We start from the raw sequence: 19,720 nt of genomic DNA on the forward strand, positions 1-19,720 counted from the left end.
ATGTTAAACCCCGCCGCATTTGTTCGCCTGTCCCAATCCAGGAGCCTCTGTCCTTTTAAGTCTTGTATGATTTTGATTTTAGTTCATTGTTATATTTCGAAGTTTAGTATTACGTCTATATTCACTGAACCAGTACACTTTTTTGTCTAGGGGCCAGCTGAAACACGCCTAGCACAACTTTCATTGCGACGCTTTATATATTAAGCATTCCTTCCGTATCATTTCTTGAAACTGAAATAAATCATAAAAGGCAATATATTATCATCATGCAATCAATAAACAAGAAAGGAAAACGTTTTAAGTTGTATGCGACCGAAGCGATTTTTCTGGATCTACCTTCATCAGGAACGTCAAAAAGGCGAATAATACTATATGGTTTACTGCGAGTTTGTCATTTTTTTACTGATACTTCTAAATGTTGGGCACTGGGAACACAAAATAGCTTTGAATTATTTATCTCAAACGCTAAACCTTATATAAGAGATTTAAATCAACGTAGTTGATTCCGGTTTAAGTAGGTTTAATTATTATTTTTTTTGATAGATGCACAACCTTAAAATTCAGGATACTGTTATCCCATGTGATGTCTAATAAGTTTCATAAAAAAAACGACTTCTTCTTTTCATTATTTATTTTGTTATTAAGAATGATTTGATATATGTCATGATATTTATTTATAACTAAGAATAGTTTTTATCAGAGCCGTGTTTACATCAGTGATTACAGGTACCCCTCTTGTCGCCCCTTTATATTTTTGATATTTTAAGCAAACATTTAAAAAATTAAACTTTCCAAAAGTGAAATAATCAAAATTGCACGTTAGGTTTAGTATTTTAAAAGTTTGATCAAGTTTCTAAAATATCAAATTTATAAACGATATTTAGAATTTTGTTATTTTAATAATTTGGTTAAAATTTCAAAATTTCAAAACTTTAACACAATTTGAAATTTTTGATATTTTAAAACTTTGATCAAAATTCCAAAAATCTAAAATTTCAAAACTTTTTAAAACTTTGAATTGATAAGTGTTACACGGACCGAAATCCAGCAGTCAACATTATATCCTACACGAGAAGACCATTTACCTCAACAAGACCATATCATTCAGAAAAAATCGCTCAGATCAGTACATCTACAGATGCCTAAAAATACAGCTGTATAACACATTTATTGACCGATTAGAACATCATGCATCTTGAAGTCTTCTAAGCTACATCCCAGGAATGTATCAAAGAGAAACTTCCGAGACTCAAGATGTAAACAGAAACCACATGTTTTCATCCAACTTCAATTGCACTTGTATATATATATATACTGAGCACGCAGGTTGACGTTTGCACAGCATTATCTATGTTATAGATGTCTAATAAAGATCAACAGTATAGATCTAGATGCATAATTTATACTGTAGAAAAAATGATAAGAACAACAAAAAATGTTAAGTCGAACATTTTGACGACCCGATTATTTATCATGCTTATTTAGTGTAGGTATCAAATTTTAAAACAATAAACGAAAACAATTTGGCAGACAGGTACCAACCACAACCTGAATTACAGCTTTTTACAGGTGCATTCATAACATGGCGGGATTCAACATGTTTCTGAGTGCTAAACACTCCCTTCAGCGCGAAAACTCGTACATGCCAGGGGTCAGTATAGACATAAGTTAGGTCCTGTAGAAGAATTTGAAAGCAGCTGATGCAAATGCGATACTGAATTAATTAACCGCAGTGCCCATACTAGTTATGATTATCGTAATGTGTAACTTTGACAGAAACACAGTTCTGAGAAAACCTCAAACATAACAACCAAAGTAACAGGGGTACATAGAAGACATTCTACAAATCTTCAAACATTTGCACGTAGCTTAGGTAAAACAACCACACTTACAATGTTAAACAAAGACGATTTAATGCTTTTAAAAGTAAACAGGCAATCAAGACCGACTAACAGATTTCAATGCCGTTTATATAACATTTTAAATGAAGTTTTTACAGGTATGTAGCATGATTCGTTGGTAAATGAGTTACAGGAGTTTAAAGAAGACAGGAACCTGATGTGGCCGAGCAGTCTTAAGTAGTCGATCTAATATATCAAAAGCTTGTGTGTCACTACCTTGTGAGGTTGTGAGTTCGAACCCTGGACATGGAAGGTGCACTCGACTCCAATCTTGATTGACTAGCATTGTCAGTTTTCTTACCAGAGGTCGGTGATTCTCTCAGACATCCTCCGACACGAAATAGTGCTGAGAGTGGCATTGAAAACCAATTCGGCCATAATTTATCAGAATCCCGACAAATAAATATATACACAACATACGATTCTACCAAATACATACAATTTACCAATGACTCAAAGTTACCTGGTACATACATATGACATAGCCCCAGTAGAAACCTATGTACAATCTTGTGAACACTTTTTCATTCTCATGGAATTAAGGATATTGTTAATATATTGGAAGACTCCAGCCAAACGGGCAAATCCTACCCACAATAGAAAATTAAAGTCTATCACTGTCAAGCTGTCTTGACGAACTTAGACTGCTTTGAACCAAGGAATGCTTGCACAAAGACCATGCATATGGCTTAACACACAGATTTTTGGGTACATCAATCATCTAGTAGGAGGAGACTGAAAGCACGGATCTTCAGTTTATATATACTAGCTAATGTGTAATTATTTTTATGAAACTGAAACTATTATACCTTTCATCACATACAGTGAATAACAGTAACATATATCTGATTAAGAATAGATTAATATGTCCCCGGTGAGATTGCAGTGTAATTCAAAGTGTCAAATGCCAGAGAAATTAATCTCAAGATGTAGCAAGTGGTCTGTTTATGTTAAGTAAATGTATCTAAGATATCAGCATATTTACTGGAAAGATGAATGATCAAAGTTAGCTGTGAATACTGTTTGTATCAACATTACTTATAAATTATAACATATAAGCAACCTATTGATATATTGATCAATATGAGTCAATACTTGGTGTCTGGTGGACTATTACAATGGTCAAGTCTTCAATATCAAGAACCTGAATTCTGCCTTTATTGTTATAAATATCTGTATAAAGTAACATTCTCTATGATATTCCTGTTTTGACTTGTTAGACAAAGAAATGCAAGACATTTGTGATCTACTTATATTTTATTACACAATAAGGCAATCACTAATTGTGTTAACATTTGTATACATAGAATTTTTTTTTTCAAAACTGAGTTGTAAAAATGCATTTGTGGTGATTTGTATGCAGCATCTCATGTAATGTTTATAAAATCAAATATTTCCATAAGGTATATGTGTATATATAATGTTTTGCTAAAGTAATATAATGTCTATATCTTTTTAGTTGAATGTTTTGTCAATTGACACAACCATATGTTTATATATTATGTGCAATGCATATAAGATTTTCTAAAGGCTAAATGCTTATGATTTTTAAAACATTAAAAGACAAATTAGGTACAGAATAACAATATGAACCAGTCGTTCGAGAATACTGTTAGCTTTGTGTAAACATAACAAAAACAAAATTGATAATGCCTTCTGTTATTTCACAGTCAGTTTGATGCTTTTGTTTTAAACCATATAATGATTAGATTGTTAATAAAAACAATGTAACTAGACTTAAAATAACCAAAATAACACAATTCAAAAACTAAATGAACCATCTCAAAATACTGAATTTGATATAATAAATGGTTCTTAATCTTATTATAAAGTCATCTTTTTTTCAAGTTTTGTTGATGTGATCATGATCAGATCAACTGTCACAAATTACCACAAATATACAACTTTGTCACAATCCTACTTGAAATGGAATTTCACTTGTGTTAGTACTGCATTTCTGACTTTCTCTAAGCCAGATAAAAAAAAATCTGTAGAAACATAGCCAACCTACCTCAAAATCTCACACACACTAATTTGAAAAATGTATTACAATTCAATAACTCAATGTAATTAAATTAAATATTTCTAATAAATTAAAAATTTTCAAACCACTATATATATATGTATTGAGAGATATGGAATTATGATATTGAAAATCTAGTTTTTCCTGTTTTTTTTCATTTCATAAATTGGTTGCTAAAAAGTGCTCAAAATAAAAAATAACAAAAACCTATTTGGCCCATGCTACAAATATTTCAACTATCTGATGGTATAAACACTTTATTTCCTATTCTACCCTTGCCAAATGTATTCTAACAGCAAAAAGCCTTGTGTGGCAAATCCCACAGTCGATATGGAAACTATGCAAAAGCTTGGTTGAACAATAATATTTAGGATAATAATCCTAAACAAGATGCTAGAAGTTTTTCTATAATTTATTTTATCTTTTGTCAATGGTTATCCACACTTCTTCACTAGGATATGTTACAAGACCATGCACAGGAGTAATTACTTGACCCTCCACCATATTGAACTTGAACTTTCTAAGTAAGGACACGAAGCAGACAGAAGCTTCAGCATAGGCAAATCTATATCCAGGACAAATCCTTTTCCCAGCAAATCCAAAAGGTTGGAAAGCTAAACTTTGTCTCTTCTTACTGTTCTCTTCATTAAATCTATCAGGATCAAATCTACAGAAAATATATAAGATTTTAATCTACAGCTATAGATATTTCTTAATCATCAGACAATATTAGACAAATGTCTATTTTCATTTTAAAGGTGTTGAAATACATACTGGCTTGAAACTTGTCAGATTTATTTATTATTTCAGCAAGAGATTTATCAAAAACTGTTAACTACTGAAATCAATTTTGTTATATCTACTTTCATGGGGACCAAACAAAATCATTAAATTTCTAGACATGAAATAGGAACAACAAACATATGGTTATCATGTGATATATTGAAAAATAATAAGTTTTGCTGTCATAAATTAAGACTTTTGATTATGTTTAGGCGCCTAAGTCGATGTTCAGTCACATTTCAATGTGTATTCTGTGGACAAAGAAAACTAACTAAAGGAGTAGTTCCGGTAAGGGCTGATTTTGGCCTCAAATTTCAGGTTCATCTGATATAAAAAGATTTCGACACTTTTTAATCACTTTTAAAAGTGTCTACTTTAGTTGAATCAACTAGTATGTGTGAGAGATTTTAACTAATATGCAAATGTTCTTTCAGTAAGGGTATTATTCATGAGCGAAAGAAGACCAATAACTAAACCTTTCATATTTGTTAAGTGTCTATCCTAGAGTATCATTTGAAGCATGATTTGTGTAGAATAAATTGCCTAACCAGAAGAAATTTACCACATCAAAACATCAACAGATTTGTATGATGAATGTGTTGACAATGGGATCTTTCTAAAGTAGATTTTCATTTGACATCATGTTTATATGAAAATTCCCATCTGTACATGTAAACTTAAATTTTCAATAAAAAGAATGTATATGGTTACAACTCAGTTTTATACAAATCTTTTTCTTTAACCTTATTTAATCATTCTATCATACAAACCTGTTGGGTACTGGCCATACAGTCTCATCCTGCTGTGTCACACCAAGAGCATGAATTACAGGAGTCTAAAAAACAAACAATCCTAAATATAACTAAATAACAAAACAAAATAATTTATCATAATTAATTATTTTTAAACAAGCTCAACAAATTATCCTAGTGAGTATATTTGATTTTCTATGAATTCACTAAAGAGCTTTGATGTTATTTGCAACCTAATGAAACCCCATAATGTCACCACTGCACTTCTTAAGATATTTTTCTAAAGATTCTTCCTGTTTTCCTTGCAGCAAAGTTTAAAACAATTTTACACAACAATTTGCAATGTTGGGGTCTCAATGCTCTTCAACTTTATACTTGTTTGGCTTTATAACGTTTTTGATCTGAACTTCACTGATGAGTCTTATGGAGAAGAAATGCGCGCCTGGCATATCAAATTATAATCCTTGTACCTTTGATAAATAATTACAGTAATACAGAGAATATACTCCAGAAAACTATTAAATTGTAATAAAAGAATACATATGCAACCATTTCTTTTTAACTAAATCAAATAAACAGGTTGATAGATTTCATACATAAACTTAACTTCCCTAATTCTATAAAACTGGACAAATGTTTCACCTTATCAAACTATTTTTATCTAACTTACATAAAATGTGAACTTTTCTAAACTTATACCAGGTTACAAATTAATAGAAAATCATCAACAGAAAATCATGGTTCTAATAATAATTTAAAATGTCTATCTCATGCACATTTAAAAGTCATAAAAGTAACAGATTTTTATTGATATCTTAAATATTAAATTGTTTTAATCAAGGGCCTTTTAATTCCAAGAATGCATAAGTTTACAGAACTAATTTCAACAATATATCATTCTTACTGGTCAACAGTATAAACTAAATGGACATGCATTCAAACAGTCATTTTGTTCTAAAGATTGTAATAGGTTATTCAAATATTCCTTGTTCTCAAATTAGTTCAGATTAATTGGTGTAGTATTCAAGAGGATTGAAGTAAAGAAATATCATTGATATACATGACAGAAATTATCCTAATATCAAGCATCAAATACTCATTATAGTTAAAAATCTCAATCATGTATATTCAGCAAGGTTCAGAATATGCAGTACTTCCAACTTTTATAGGCGACACTGTGGGGTTTTCTCATTGTTGAAGTCCATATGGTTGCCTACAATTGCTTTCATCCATCTCATTTAAGCTATGGTGGATAGTTGTCTCTTTTGCAATCATACCACTTCTCCCTATTTTTTAATGTTGTTTACAATTTATACAAATTCTTTCAACTTCTTGTAAATGCCATTACAATAATATCATACACCCCAATACTTTTGTAATTGGTATTAAATCAACAACTTACATTTTTAGGTATTTTGTGTCCTCCTAATTCAGAGTCAAAATCCTGGAATCTTGCTGCCCAAGGGGCAATGACTGCACATCTTAGGGTCTCATCTATAACTTGTCGTAAATACCTTTTCATAAAAACAAAATATATTGCATTTAACATTGAACTATTTCAGACTCCATTACATCAATTAAAATCAAAAGTGGTATGGGATAAACATTCCCTTGCAAACCTATAAATACTAATACTAAAATTCCAAATATTTTATTATATTATTATATATTTCTTTGGCAAGGAATACACTAAAATACTAGAGAACTGACAGTTAATAATTGTGACTAAAGAACTTAATCATTGATACCAGAGAACTTATGAACTGATACATATATAGATTATCTGGATTTCTACTCATTGATATCATCAAATATCAGCTGCCAACAATAATGTGAACCTTTTTAACAGGTAAGCTGATAATTCCTGCTCTCGTTTATAAGCAATGATACAGGAATTACGGAGTGACTGAGCAGGGTGATAAAGGTGTAAGGAAGGACAATAATTTATGTTATTCAGGATTCTCAAAGGGCGTTTGGGCTAAATTATTTCCTGTCAGTGTCTAATCTCATGTGAAGCCCTTATAACAATTATATGATACTAGTGTCATGATCTCAACACTTTTTATCATTTTTATCTTTGTTTTCCCTGTAATACATATCCACAGGTTAGGTAACCAATCAAATTGCAGTAATAACCAGGATATTTCTCTCCAGCATAATATGAGAGTATTTACACTAAATCCTTCATAAAAGAGAACTGATCAAATCAACGGCTGATATTGTGGTTGATTTTTTTTTTATCTATAGATAGATAATAGACTTACTCTCAATCATTGGTGCTAGAGAAATAAACTTAATCATTGATACCATAGAATTTTTACTAAACCATTGATAGCAGAGGACTTATGTCAAATCATTTATACTAGAGAACTTACACTAAATCATTGATAGCAGAGGACTTATGTCAAACCATTGATAGCAGAGGACTTATACTAAACCATTGATAGCAGAGGACTTATGTCAAATCATTTATACTAGAGAACTTACTTTAAATCATTGATATTGGAGTGATCAACTTCATCATTTCCAAGGACACTCTTAATCTCTTTGTAAACTTTATCTTGGATATCTTGATGTGTGGCAAGGAAGTAAAAACACCAGGTCAGTACTGAAATAAAAAAATATACAAACAAATATTTTCAAGAATTTTAGTCAAATAAATCTTTGTATATTCTATGTATTACTAAAGATTATTCAAAATATCTAAAACAGTCATGATTTTGCAGTTTAAATTACCATAGCGGTCCAAGTCAGATAGCAGGTTTCTTTACATTTATTATTTATTTACAATACAGAACAGTTGCAAAGTATCCCTCAATATGGCTATAGTTTTACCTCCATTTGATAATTTCAATTGGGCAACATCCACATATCACAAGATTCCTTAAGGGAGTGTTCTATACTAGATCTCATTTATCTGAGCTAAACCCCGTGTGGGATTCCCTGAGTATGACCTAAATGATTGAAAAGTGAAAATTTACTGATGAATGATTATTTGAACCACAGAAGCCATGCATGAGATTATTATAACTAGGTTCTTACACTATGTCTTCTAATCATTTTATTGTGAAAAGTTGTATTGATACACAGCCATTGTAATATAAAACATATACAATAATGACTTACGATTTCCTGTAGTATGAAATCCACCAATAATAAAAGTAAAAGTTTCTGAGAGTAAAGTATCTTCATCCTGGCAATTTTCTATGAGGATGTCAATCATAAGTAATTCTCCCTTCTTGGCGGGATTCTTCTTCCTATGGTCCAACGTTCTTTTTATTATTTTATACAGCTTGTCTTTTGCTACCAATAAACAAGGGAGGACAAATGAATGATAAAATTCAGCCACATAAACATTTTAAAATAAAATAAGAAAGAAATTAAGTAAAATGGAGAATGTATCCATGTGACAAAGGTGAAAAATATTTGGTTGAAGCAAACTTAAGTAAGGGAATAGAAATCAATTTCGGGACAAACAGATGGACAGATGTACAGATGTACAGAAGAACATTTGAGGGCAACCCCTTAATGCCTCCCTTTGCTGTTTCGAGGGCATACAAAAAGAAGAAAACAATAATTTCAGACTTATCAACTATGCCTAAACTAAGTTAACTGCTTACTGATTTTGATGCAGAGACCAGTTTGTTACTTTGTCTTTATTGTCAATTAATAATCATATGATGCATGTAACACAAAGCAAAAGCATATCTGTTTGTTATCTACATCAAGAAATAATTGCATTATTTTGGTTGTCAAACAGTTGTATCACGTCAGTCTGAAATTAACCTTTATTTCAAAATAAATTATAACATTCATGATGACACACGTTTCCACAATATAGTGAACAGGCAAATAAAAGAAAAACTTGATAGTAATTGTGTTAAAATGTAATTTTAAGTATTAAAGCTTCTTTTGGGTATTTCATAGGGTTGTAAAAGCATTGTCTCACTCACAGTGCACACTGTTTTAGAATGAAGTGCTATGGCGCTTCATACAAAATGTACTTTGGTCAATGCTTTTACACCCTAATGAATTTACAAAAAGCATTCAGTTCTTAAATATCTTAAGTAACTTTTTTACCATCCTTAAATGTTTTCATGCGTTGACTGTCTGGTTCCGGCACATCTGTTAATTGTTTTTCTGTTTCCACCCAAGCCTGAAATTGAACAAAATCTTCATCTAAAAGGATGTAACTGATGTGTTACTTTTATCTGTCAAATAAAAAGTTTAAAATTCAGATACAGTAATGGGTATATAATGAAAAGGCTCAACTTTTTTTTATATTTCTTTTAACCTCATAACTCACTTTAATTTGGACTTATAAATTAAGTAGGGAGTTCAGAAACTATCAACATCAAAATATGACCTTTAAAATACATCCTTTTTAATTTTTAGTATTCTTGAAAAAACATTCATTTAGCAGCTGAATGGATCTTCACAATATTTACAGGCCTATGTTGACCATAGCTAAACTTTGAAAAAGATATTCATTGGTTGATGTTTTTTTCACATGTGAATATAAACTTTTTTTATGTACAAAACACTTGGAATGGACATCGTTCAATGTGAGGAATTTGTACAGCCTCATAAATTTTTTCAAAATTTTGCTATTTTGGGTTAAAAAATTACGATTTGGGGTCAAAAAGCAGAATTTTGAGAATTTCACCCAAATAATGCAGAAAATTGGAAAATTTGAATATTTTATGAAGAAAAAATTATCAAAACATGAACAAAGCTGTGAACATGGTGTTAGTGAATGAAATAAATACACAAATAAGTACAAACAAGTTTTTATTGACATTTATTATGAAGATCTCCCACTTGAGTAATAGTAGCCAGGGAAGCCATCGTTTCAGAGTAGCTTCTGTCTGGGCAGCAATCAGTGAAAGGGTTAATAAATTAAAGAACCTTAGTGAGCACACTCACATACCCCACGTCCCCACATTGTCATAGGAGAAATTAAATAAGTGAAAGAAAAAAAATTGTAGAAGAAAAATTAATTTCTTGCCAATATGCACATCTAAATAGTATGTCCTTATTATCTACAAATTTTCATGAAATTCTGTTGTGTGGTTTCAGAGGAGTTGAGATGACAAACTGCTGCAGAAGAATATTGAAGCAAATACGTTCAAAGGGGTGTAACTCATAGAAAAAAAATTGAGTCACAATTTCCCATCCATATGCACAACTACATAGTATGTCCTTATCATCTGAAAAGGTTTCGTGAAATTCTGTTGTGTGATTTGAGAGGAGTTACCATGACAAACTGTTGCAGTAGTACATTGAAGCAAATAAGTTCAAAGGGGCGTAACTCCTAGAAAAAAAATTGAATCGCAATTTCCCTTTGATATGTACAACTACATAGTATGTCCTTATTATCTAAAGGTTTCGTGAAATTCAGTTGCGATGACAAGAAACAGGACTGACGGACGGACGGACTGACAGACGAAGTGACGGACATACGGACGGGTCAAAAATATTATACCCTCCGCAACTCGTTGCGTGGGGTATAATGACAGATACAACAGTATAGCATGAATTAATTATCTTTCAAAATGTGAGACTGTCCTTATCTGAGATTTATGATGGTGTTTTGTAAAGCTAACATGGTTACAAGGGTAATATCATTCAATTCCTATTTCTATACTTACAATATCATACAATCTTCTGAATTCTAAAACTTCTTTATCATCCTTAAATGTGTCACCCATTAAAGTTAACAACACAACTTTAAGTGCATATGCACTCATGTACTGACTGAGCGCTATGTGTTCTTCCTTCACAAGTGACGAGAATTTCTTGGATAGGTCATTGGCTATCTATAAATAAAAAGAAAGATCTTATTAACACAAGCAACAGAATTATATAGTTTTGGATGTGAAACATGAATGATTGGATAGAGAAATAGGTCAAAATGGACTTTCTTAAACGAAGAAATCACTAATGTGGACTTGGTATCCATGAAGCTTGAATCATTTATTGCAATTAAAACCCAATGTCAAAACAACATGCATCTCTATCAAAAATAGAGCTGTTTTCATAGTTTTTTTCTCATGTTGTACTGTTACACCACTGTCCCAGGTTAGGGAGAGAGTAAAGCACTCATAAACATGTTGAACCCAGCCACATTCTTTATATGTCTGTCCCAAGACAGACAGCTATAGATTTGAACTTCAGTGATTGTCGTTGGTTCATGTCTATCATATTTGTTTTTCGTAAATTGTTTAGGTATAAATTAGGCCTTAAGTTTTTTTGATTGAATTGTTTCATATTGTTTATGTCAGTGCCTTTTATAGCCTACTATACCATATGGGTGTTTCTCATTGTTGAAGGCCATACTGTTGCCTTTGTTGCTTACATCCACTTTGAACTTTGGTGGATAGTTGTCTCATTTACAGTCATTTCTATTATCATATATAATCCATTTAGATAAAATGAGAATGGTAACTCTTACATGCCATTTCACATAAACTTAACTTACAATTTGAAACGTTTCATAGTACTTTTTGATAGCATCATGAGTCAATGCCACCTCATAATTCTTTCTCCTTGTTCTGCCATCTTGCTTATTTGCATACTGTATACTTTTTGGTCCAATCAGAATTTCAAACAGCTTGAATAACTCAGCTATAAAATAAATTTAATTGTTTGAATAAAGGCAAGGTCTTAGTACTGTAAAACTCAACTATATAGGAGATTAAGATTACATTTACAAACTATATACTGTCCAAGGTGACAGTCCACCTCTTGTTTAATCAGGGGTTAAAATTGGTCCAAGGTATGTGACCTTCCCATTTTTATTTTGTTTATACCTTCCTGCAGGAAATTAGCTTCACCAGACATAAATTTCTATCTTTTTCTTGCCTTTAATTTTTCCTGTTCGATCTGCTTCCTTCAAACAGTTGGAATCAAATTATTTAATCCCGTTCATCAATATTCTTAAGATATATATGTTATGTTATTTGATAAATGAAATCTTAAATTAATCGCCTAAATTGCTGCTAGCCTTAATGTTTTGTCACATGACTGATTGCCTTAACAGACCGTGCTGGAAAATTCAAGTAAATTCTGTATTATTATCTGGCACAAAGAGATGTTTTCAGGTTATCTTGGAAACTTTTCACAAATCAAAGAGCAGAATGCTCTGAGGGATACGATTGCCATAGTTTTCATTGACACATGTATAGCAGTTCTGCCAAATTTTCATTAAACAAATGCATGAGATTTGGCCAAAATTCAAAAGATCAAAGAGGAAAGAAATAGATCCAAGAATACTGTTGCAAACCAGATGCTCCGCAGGGCGTAGCTTTATACGACCGCAGAGATTGAACCCTGAACGGTTGGGGCAAGTATGGACACAACATTCAAGCTGGATTCCGTTCTAAATTTGGATTGTGATTAAATAGTTGACACAGCATAGGTTTCTGACACAGAATGAATGTATTCAAATGAACTTAAAATTTTTGTTTTCTCTTAGAGCAATTCACTATGCTGTTGAATATTAATCCTCTCAAAAAAATGTTTGAAGAAATTTTCTTTTTATTTATGAAATTTCAAATGAGAAAAAATTGAACCCAATTTTTTAATCACATCCCCCTTTCCCTTATTCCAAAACTAATTTCAATTAAAATATTCTAATGGAGTTTGCAACAATTACTACTCATTTAAATACATCATAAAATATTAAGGTGTAAAAAAACTGCTTGTTATCACTGAATGGTAAAGATTATTTAAATTTATCACTTGGTAGTAAAAAGTGAATATACATTGTATATTGTATATAACAAAGATTTAAGTTGATTCTGGACAAAGAAAGATAACTCCAATTAAAAAAAATTCTTGCAGATATTTCTTGCTTACTATACTGGACAAAGAAAGATAACTCTTAATCAAAAAAAAATTTGCTATTTCACAATATTGTGAAATTAGATATTTCTTGTCATTGCACAATACTGTGCAATTGAAAAGACTTGCTATTGCACAATACTTAATATAATAATTTTAGATCCTGATTTGGACCAACTTGAAAACTGGGCGCATAATCAAAAATCTAATTACATGTCTAGATTCAGCATATCAAAGAGGCCCAAGAATTTAATTTTTGTTAAAATCAAACTTAGTTCAATTTTGGACCCTTTGCACTTTAATTTAGACCAATTTTAAAACTGGACCAAAAATTAAGAATCTACATACACAGTTAAAATTGGCATATCAAAGAACCCCAATTATTCAATTTTTGATGAAATCAAACAATGTTTAATTTTGGACCTCGATTTGGGCCAACTTGAAAACTGGGCCAATAATCAAAAATCTAAGTACATTTTTAGATTCGGCATATCAAAGAACCCCAAGGTTTCAATTTTTGTTAAAATCAAACTAAATTTAATTTTGGACCCTTTGGACCTTAAAACCCTTTCAAGGCGAACAATGCGTTGAGGCATCCCCGTAGCCAGGCCGAACAATGTGTTGAGGCATCCCCGTAGCCAGGCCGAACAATGCTTTCAGGCATAGACAATCACGTGATAATCATATTTTTTTTGTCTTTTAACTCATTTCCCCCCGTAAAGCTACGTTTAACCAATACATATAGAGGTTTTCAGGAAGCTTGTATATCACAGTTAAAGAATACCAATTCTGACTGAATTTGATACCTTATATATACTTCAATACAATGAAAGATCGGTAGCGTCAACAAACAAAATAAGCCGCCGCCATTTTGTACAAGACATGTGATGCGAACATGTGATCTTTTTCGTCGAAAAAAGGTTATTTGGATTGAAAGTTGAATTTAATTTCATGAATATTTTGATTAACATTATGATACAAATTACGAAAAACGATTTTAAAAATTGCACGGAGAATAAAATCAAGTAATATTCCGACTTCCGTCGGCGCGGTAATTGGATTTTTCCCACGAGTGCAAAAGGTCGCACTCCTTTTATGGAAGTTCTAAATAAAACAATCCAATCACATTCCTCTCTCACTTGCCGATGTCAAGGACGCAAAATTATAGTAAATATTAGTAAAATGTCGTTTCATGGTCTGTATCGTGTCTGTAACATTCTGAGACACAAAAATGTCCGATAGTTCTGAGAACGAGTTTGAGGGATTTTCGGTGGGAGAAGTAGATCTTCTTGGTCAACGGTATGAAATGCATTGACCTCAAAATGACATCGGTGATCTCATGATCACTCCTGTCAGTCCTGAAGTGATGTTGAAAGAGAAGGGTCAGCGAACTTTCAGACGAAAAAAATTACAGCTGGCAGATGTAAATATGTCCCCCAACAATGACTGATGGCACCAAGAATTTTATAAATTGAAATTTGAAAGAAGTCTTCCCCATTCATCCCAGAAGTAACTGGTCCACAAAACATATGAGACCCAAAGAAGGATATTTTTTCCAGATGTTTCTATCTCACAACCAAATAATTGATAGTTATAATTAGATAAGATAAGACATTTTTATTCCAAAGATAGGATATTTTGATTTCAGAGATAAGATATTTTTATTCTAGTTAAAGGGCCCATGAAGAGCAAAGTAATATTGCAATGATTTGATAATTAACATGAAACCGGTAATGTTTTTATAAATCATATATAAATGTGAATGTAATCATCTCAAATCTAAGATGTTAAACCGCAGCCAGATCAGAGCCACACACATGTATTAAAGTAAAAAATATTTTTATATTAACGGGCAATTATTCTCATATTCAATATATATGTACATTGACGGAAAATAAAATATAATTGTATGAGCTTTAGAATTTAGGACAAAAATGTTATATTTTCTGACAATGTACATAGATTGTTTTTATCCTGAAATTTATTAATCCCAACACTTGAAGGTTTTATCATGTTTAAAGTTATTAAAAATATAAGTCATGGTCTCTTAATTTTTCAAAGAAATGGACGAAATTATGCAGATAATAAGGTATCTTCACTTCACTGATACGCACCAGCGAGGTGAGCAAAGATGGGAGGCTAATAATGATGTATCTTACAAACTCAGAAATAAAAGACCCCCTTAACAGACAAAAATGAGGGACCAACATGTCCCCAAACAATAGGTGACCATTCATGATACCTTACAAAGGGAGGGATGCATTCAAGCAATTCATGCCTCCTAAAACAAAGAAATGGGCCATCAAACTTTGGGTTTTGGTAGCGTCAGACACAGTGTATGTCATATTGTGAAATCTACCACGTCAAGACAGATCAAACACATGTAGGTTAACTCTGTTTGCCAGTAGACTTTGGGAAACAAGATAAGGTGTCACATATGCTGGGCTAGGGTAAATATTAAAGGTACACAGGAAAAAAGGTTTCAAAATATGGTTGTGTTGAATGTAGAAAACCCCTTTGCCTACCCCATTGCTTCACTGTCTCCCACTCAGTCAAAAATTAAACTTTAACAGTTATTTTGTTACAATTTTTAAGTTGAAAGGATATTATATACATAATTTGTTGAAAAGGTTTTCACAGATAAGTTGTTGAAAGGATATTCATAATTAATATTTGTTGTTACAGTTGACATTTTCATTTAATAATTTTTGTCATTTTTTTTTAATAAGGAACATTAAATTATCTTCATCATTGAACAATACAAAACCAAAGACAGTGAAAATTCTAGCATCCCATGGAGTCAGGACACTTATAATAAATAATTTTAAAAATAAATCATAGAATTTTTCAAAGTAATTTTATTTTTAAAAGTTCATGATTGTCTTTCAACATTTAATTATGTCTCACTTAATTTATCAACACATTATTAAAGTGTTAAATGTACATGGATTAGTGTGTCAGGTCATCTTACATTTAATTAATATTTCCATGCAGTCAGTGTTTTGATACAAAAAAAAAAACAGAAAAAAATATTTGCACATTAAAAAAAAAAGTACATATTAATCTCAAAATTTTTGATTTTACCAGATTAAAATATCATTAGATATCTCCATTTAAATATCAAAAAATTCCACAAAAGATCCCAATAGTCAATTTATATCTATATTCATACAAAAATTCAAAGAAAACATCGGACTAAGAAAGACAACTCCAACTTATCCAGGGACACAACTTCCTATCTGGTGATTGCATTGTACAGGTAAAAAAATGGCCGCCGCGGAATTTGACAAACCATTTTCATTCGTATTTATTCTGACTAATAAGCTAGAATTTTGACTCTGGAGTTATTTTTTTCTATAAAACTTCGATAAAGGAACACTCGAAATTGTTAATTACCGTTTGTATTGTTAATTTAGAAAATGGGAGGCAAAAATGTAAACCGGTCACAAAAAAAAATAGATTTTGCAAATCAAACGTCATTTTCTTTCCACAAAAGGTTAAACAAAATCAAAAGTAGGTATTGTCATGTAAATTTATTTATATTGCAACACTCCTTTGATACTTAAGAGTAACAATATCGAGTTTGAAACCGATTTGATGAGAAACAACAAAGATACATACGTTTTTTCTAAAACGTCATTTTTTTCCCCATTCACACGTCAAATTAATTCAGGCCAGGCAAACTGCGCGCGGAAATTTGATCAGGTCACACAACGTCGCGGAAAAAAACAATTCAGTAAGGAAAGTGTTAATGTAGACCAATTTGAAAACGGGACCAACAATTAAGAATCTACATACACAGTTAGATTCGGCATATTAAAGAACCCCAATTATTCAATTTTGATGAAATCAAACAAAGTTTAATTTTGGACCCTTTGGGCCCCTTTTTCCTTAACTGTTGGGACCAAAACTCCCAAAATCAATACCAACCTTTCTTTTATAGTCATAAACCTTGTGTTTAAATTTCATAGATTTCTATTTACTTATACTAACGCTATGGTGGGAAAACCAAGAAAAATGCTTATTTGGGTCCCTTTTTGGCCCCTAATTCCTAAACTGTTGGGACCGAAACTCCCAAAATCAATACCAACCTTCCTTTTGTGGTCATGAACATTGTGTTTAAATTTCATTGATTTCTATTTACTTTAACTAAAGTTATTGTGCGAAAACCAAGAATAATGCTTATTTGGGCCCTTTTTTGGCCCCTAATTCCTAAACTGTTGAAACCAAAACTCCCAAAATCAATCCCAACCTTTCTTTTGTGGTCATAAACCTTGTGTCAAAATTTCATAGATTTCTATTAACTTAAACTAAAGTTATAGTGCGAAAACCAAGAAAATGCTTATTTGGGCCCTTTTTGGCCCCTAATTCCTAAAATGTTGGGACCAAAACTCCCAAAATCAATACCAGCCTTCCTTTTATGGTCATAAACCTTGTGTTAAAATTTCATAGATTTCTATTCACTTTTACTAAAGTTAGAGTGCGAAAACTAAAAGTATTCGGACGACGACGACGACGACGACTGACGACGACGACGACGTCGTCGACGAGTCTCAAGCATTTTTGGCCGGTAACCCTGGTACAGCTGGATAGTATAAATTCTCTAAACTAATTCAACTGCACATGCAAAATGTAACAATCTGAATAGTCACTCAACTTAAAGAATAGCCAATCCCCGTTACAAGTGTATGAGCCATGTACTTATTGTGTTTTATCAAATTATAGTTATCCTGTACCATTGTAAACTCGTACCGTTAAAAAAAAAACCAAACTCATACCATTGCTAACTCGTACCAACTTATTTAAATGCATTCAAATGGTGTTAAATGATGAATATTCATGATATACGTTACTTTCACCCAATACCTCTTAAAGGGAAATCACACTATTTAAACTACTAATAATAATTCATTGAAATTTTGCATGTATACAGATCATACTTTTTACAATATTTTCGGCGGAAAAAAAATTGGGGTCACCGATGTTATTTTCGAGATATGACGTCACCAAAAAGTAAAGAATCGCGTTATACCGAAATATAGAAATAGCGCTCTAAATTGCTAATTGAAGGCAAAATTATTGAAAAACGATGTTTCATTCGTAAAACTATAACAGTCAATTGTAACTTTTACCTTATACACATTTATTTTTCGCAGTTTCCTTATTTTTCAAGGCCTTTTGACATTTCCCGCCGTTTTTAATTTCGATTTATTATAGATTTTTCTTGAAATAAAAAAAATCTACTAATGTTTTTTCCTTCAAACTTCTGCATAAGTTGCAGCTTCAGGGAAGATTTTAAAACCATAAATAAAAATGGGGGGTCACCGATGTTTTTAATCCGCTAAAACGGAAACAATCTTATTATCGATTTTTGGCGGGAATTATTTATAGCTAACGTTATAGAACGACGTTGCTAGCATAAGAGCATTTCTGGCAATGCTTGGAACTATCGGGTTGGACTAAAACTTGTCACTACAAAATATAATAACATTTTTCAGGGTATTTTGATTATTTATTGATATTTTTATCAATCTATCGAAACGTTAAACATTAAATACAGTAACAGTTATTATAAAGTAATTGTCAAAGTTGTCAACTTTGACAATTAATTTATAATAACTGTTACTGTATTTAATGTTTAACGTTTCGATAGATTGATAATAACTTGAAATCATCTGCATTTTTTAATTGCATTCATTGTATAGGGTAAACGATTGTCTGCCTCATGCCGTATTAAAGAAATAATTTACAGCTTGCAGATAAGGAATCTTCTACCTCGGAAGACTGATGGTATCCGGACTGAAAAGTAACACGTTCCAGTAGACTAAAAACAGAATAAATTCACTAACTTGTATATATTCGCACCGGGAAGATAAAACCTGATATGCCATGTTTAAAAAAAAAAGTCCTTAATGACACCATTTTGGGAAGAAATTTGAAATTTGTTAATTAACATTTCCGTAATTACACCACGCTCAATATATACATGTATATATAATCGAACCAAATTTAGTTCGACTTCCAGGTAAATTTTGAGTTCGAGTTTTATTTTGATTTCGAACATTTATTCGAGTAAGATTTTTAGTCAAAGCTAGAGTTACACTTAGAAACTTTCGAGTTATACTGTTAGGTAGAGTAAAAATTTTGGAAAGAGTACATACATATTTTGAGATCCGATGAAATTAAGAGTATGAAATATTGCAGTTTCTATTTTCTGTTGGTGCAACTCTCTTTCTTTGAATGTATATTCTTTTATCACATCTTTTATGATGGTATATATACTTTTTGTTTGCCAATACTGATTAATGATAGTTAATTTGATAATTACTGATTGAATCGGTGTGTCAATTTAAGCACTCTCTGCTAAATCATACTGGCCTTCTTTTTTTTAAAAGAGCCAAAGAATGAGAGGTTAA

General features: G+C 31.6%; 1 protein-coding gene across 2 annotated transcripts in view; it reads right to left on the reverse strand.

Moving 5' to 3' along the window:
- Positions 1–3,035: 3,035 nt before the first annotated feature.
- LOC134706413 (cytochrome P450 20A1-like) overlaps positions 3,036–19,720 on the reverse strand; it is a 58,017-nt gene continuing 41,332 nt past the window's right edge. For both annotated transcript variants that reach the window (XM_063565330.1, XM_063565329.1), the window contains exons 4-11: positions 11,941–12,086; positions 11,111–11,278; positions 9,540–9,615; positions 8,586–8,762; positions 7,947–8,067; positions 6,862–6,973; positions 5,478–5,542; positions 3,036–4,591 (exon numbers count right to left, since the gene is read on the reverse strand). In XM_063565330.1, the coding sequence (XP_063421400.1) occupies positions 4,342–4,591; positions 5,478–5,542; positions 6,862–6,973; positions 7,947–8,067; positions 8,586–8,762; positions 9,540–9,615; positions 11,111–11,278; positions 11,941–12,086 (1,115 nt within the window). In that variant the 3' untranslated portion in view covers positions 3,036–4,341. The remainder of the gene's footprint in view (positions 4,592–5,477; positions 5,543–6,861; positions 6,974–7,946; positions 8,068–8,585; positions 8,763–9,539; positions 9,616–11,110; positions 11,279–11,940; positions 12,087–19,720) is intronic.

The sequence above is a fragment of the Mytilus trossulus genome, chromosome 2 (genome assembly GCF_036588685.1).
Source record: "Mytilus trossulus isolate FHL-02 chromosome 2, PNRI_Mtr1.1.1.hap1, whole genome shotgun sequence".
NCBI lineage: Eukaryota > Metazoa > Mollusca > Bivalvia > Mytilida > Mytilidae > Mytilus > Mytilus trossulus.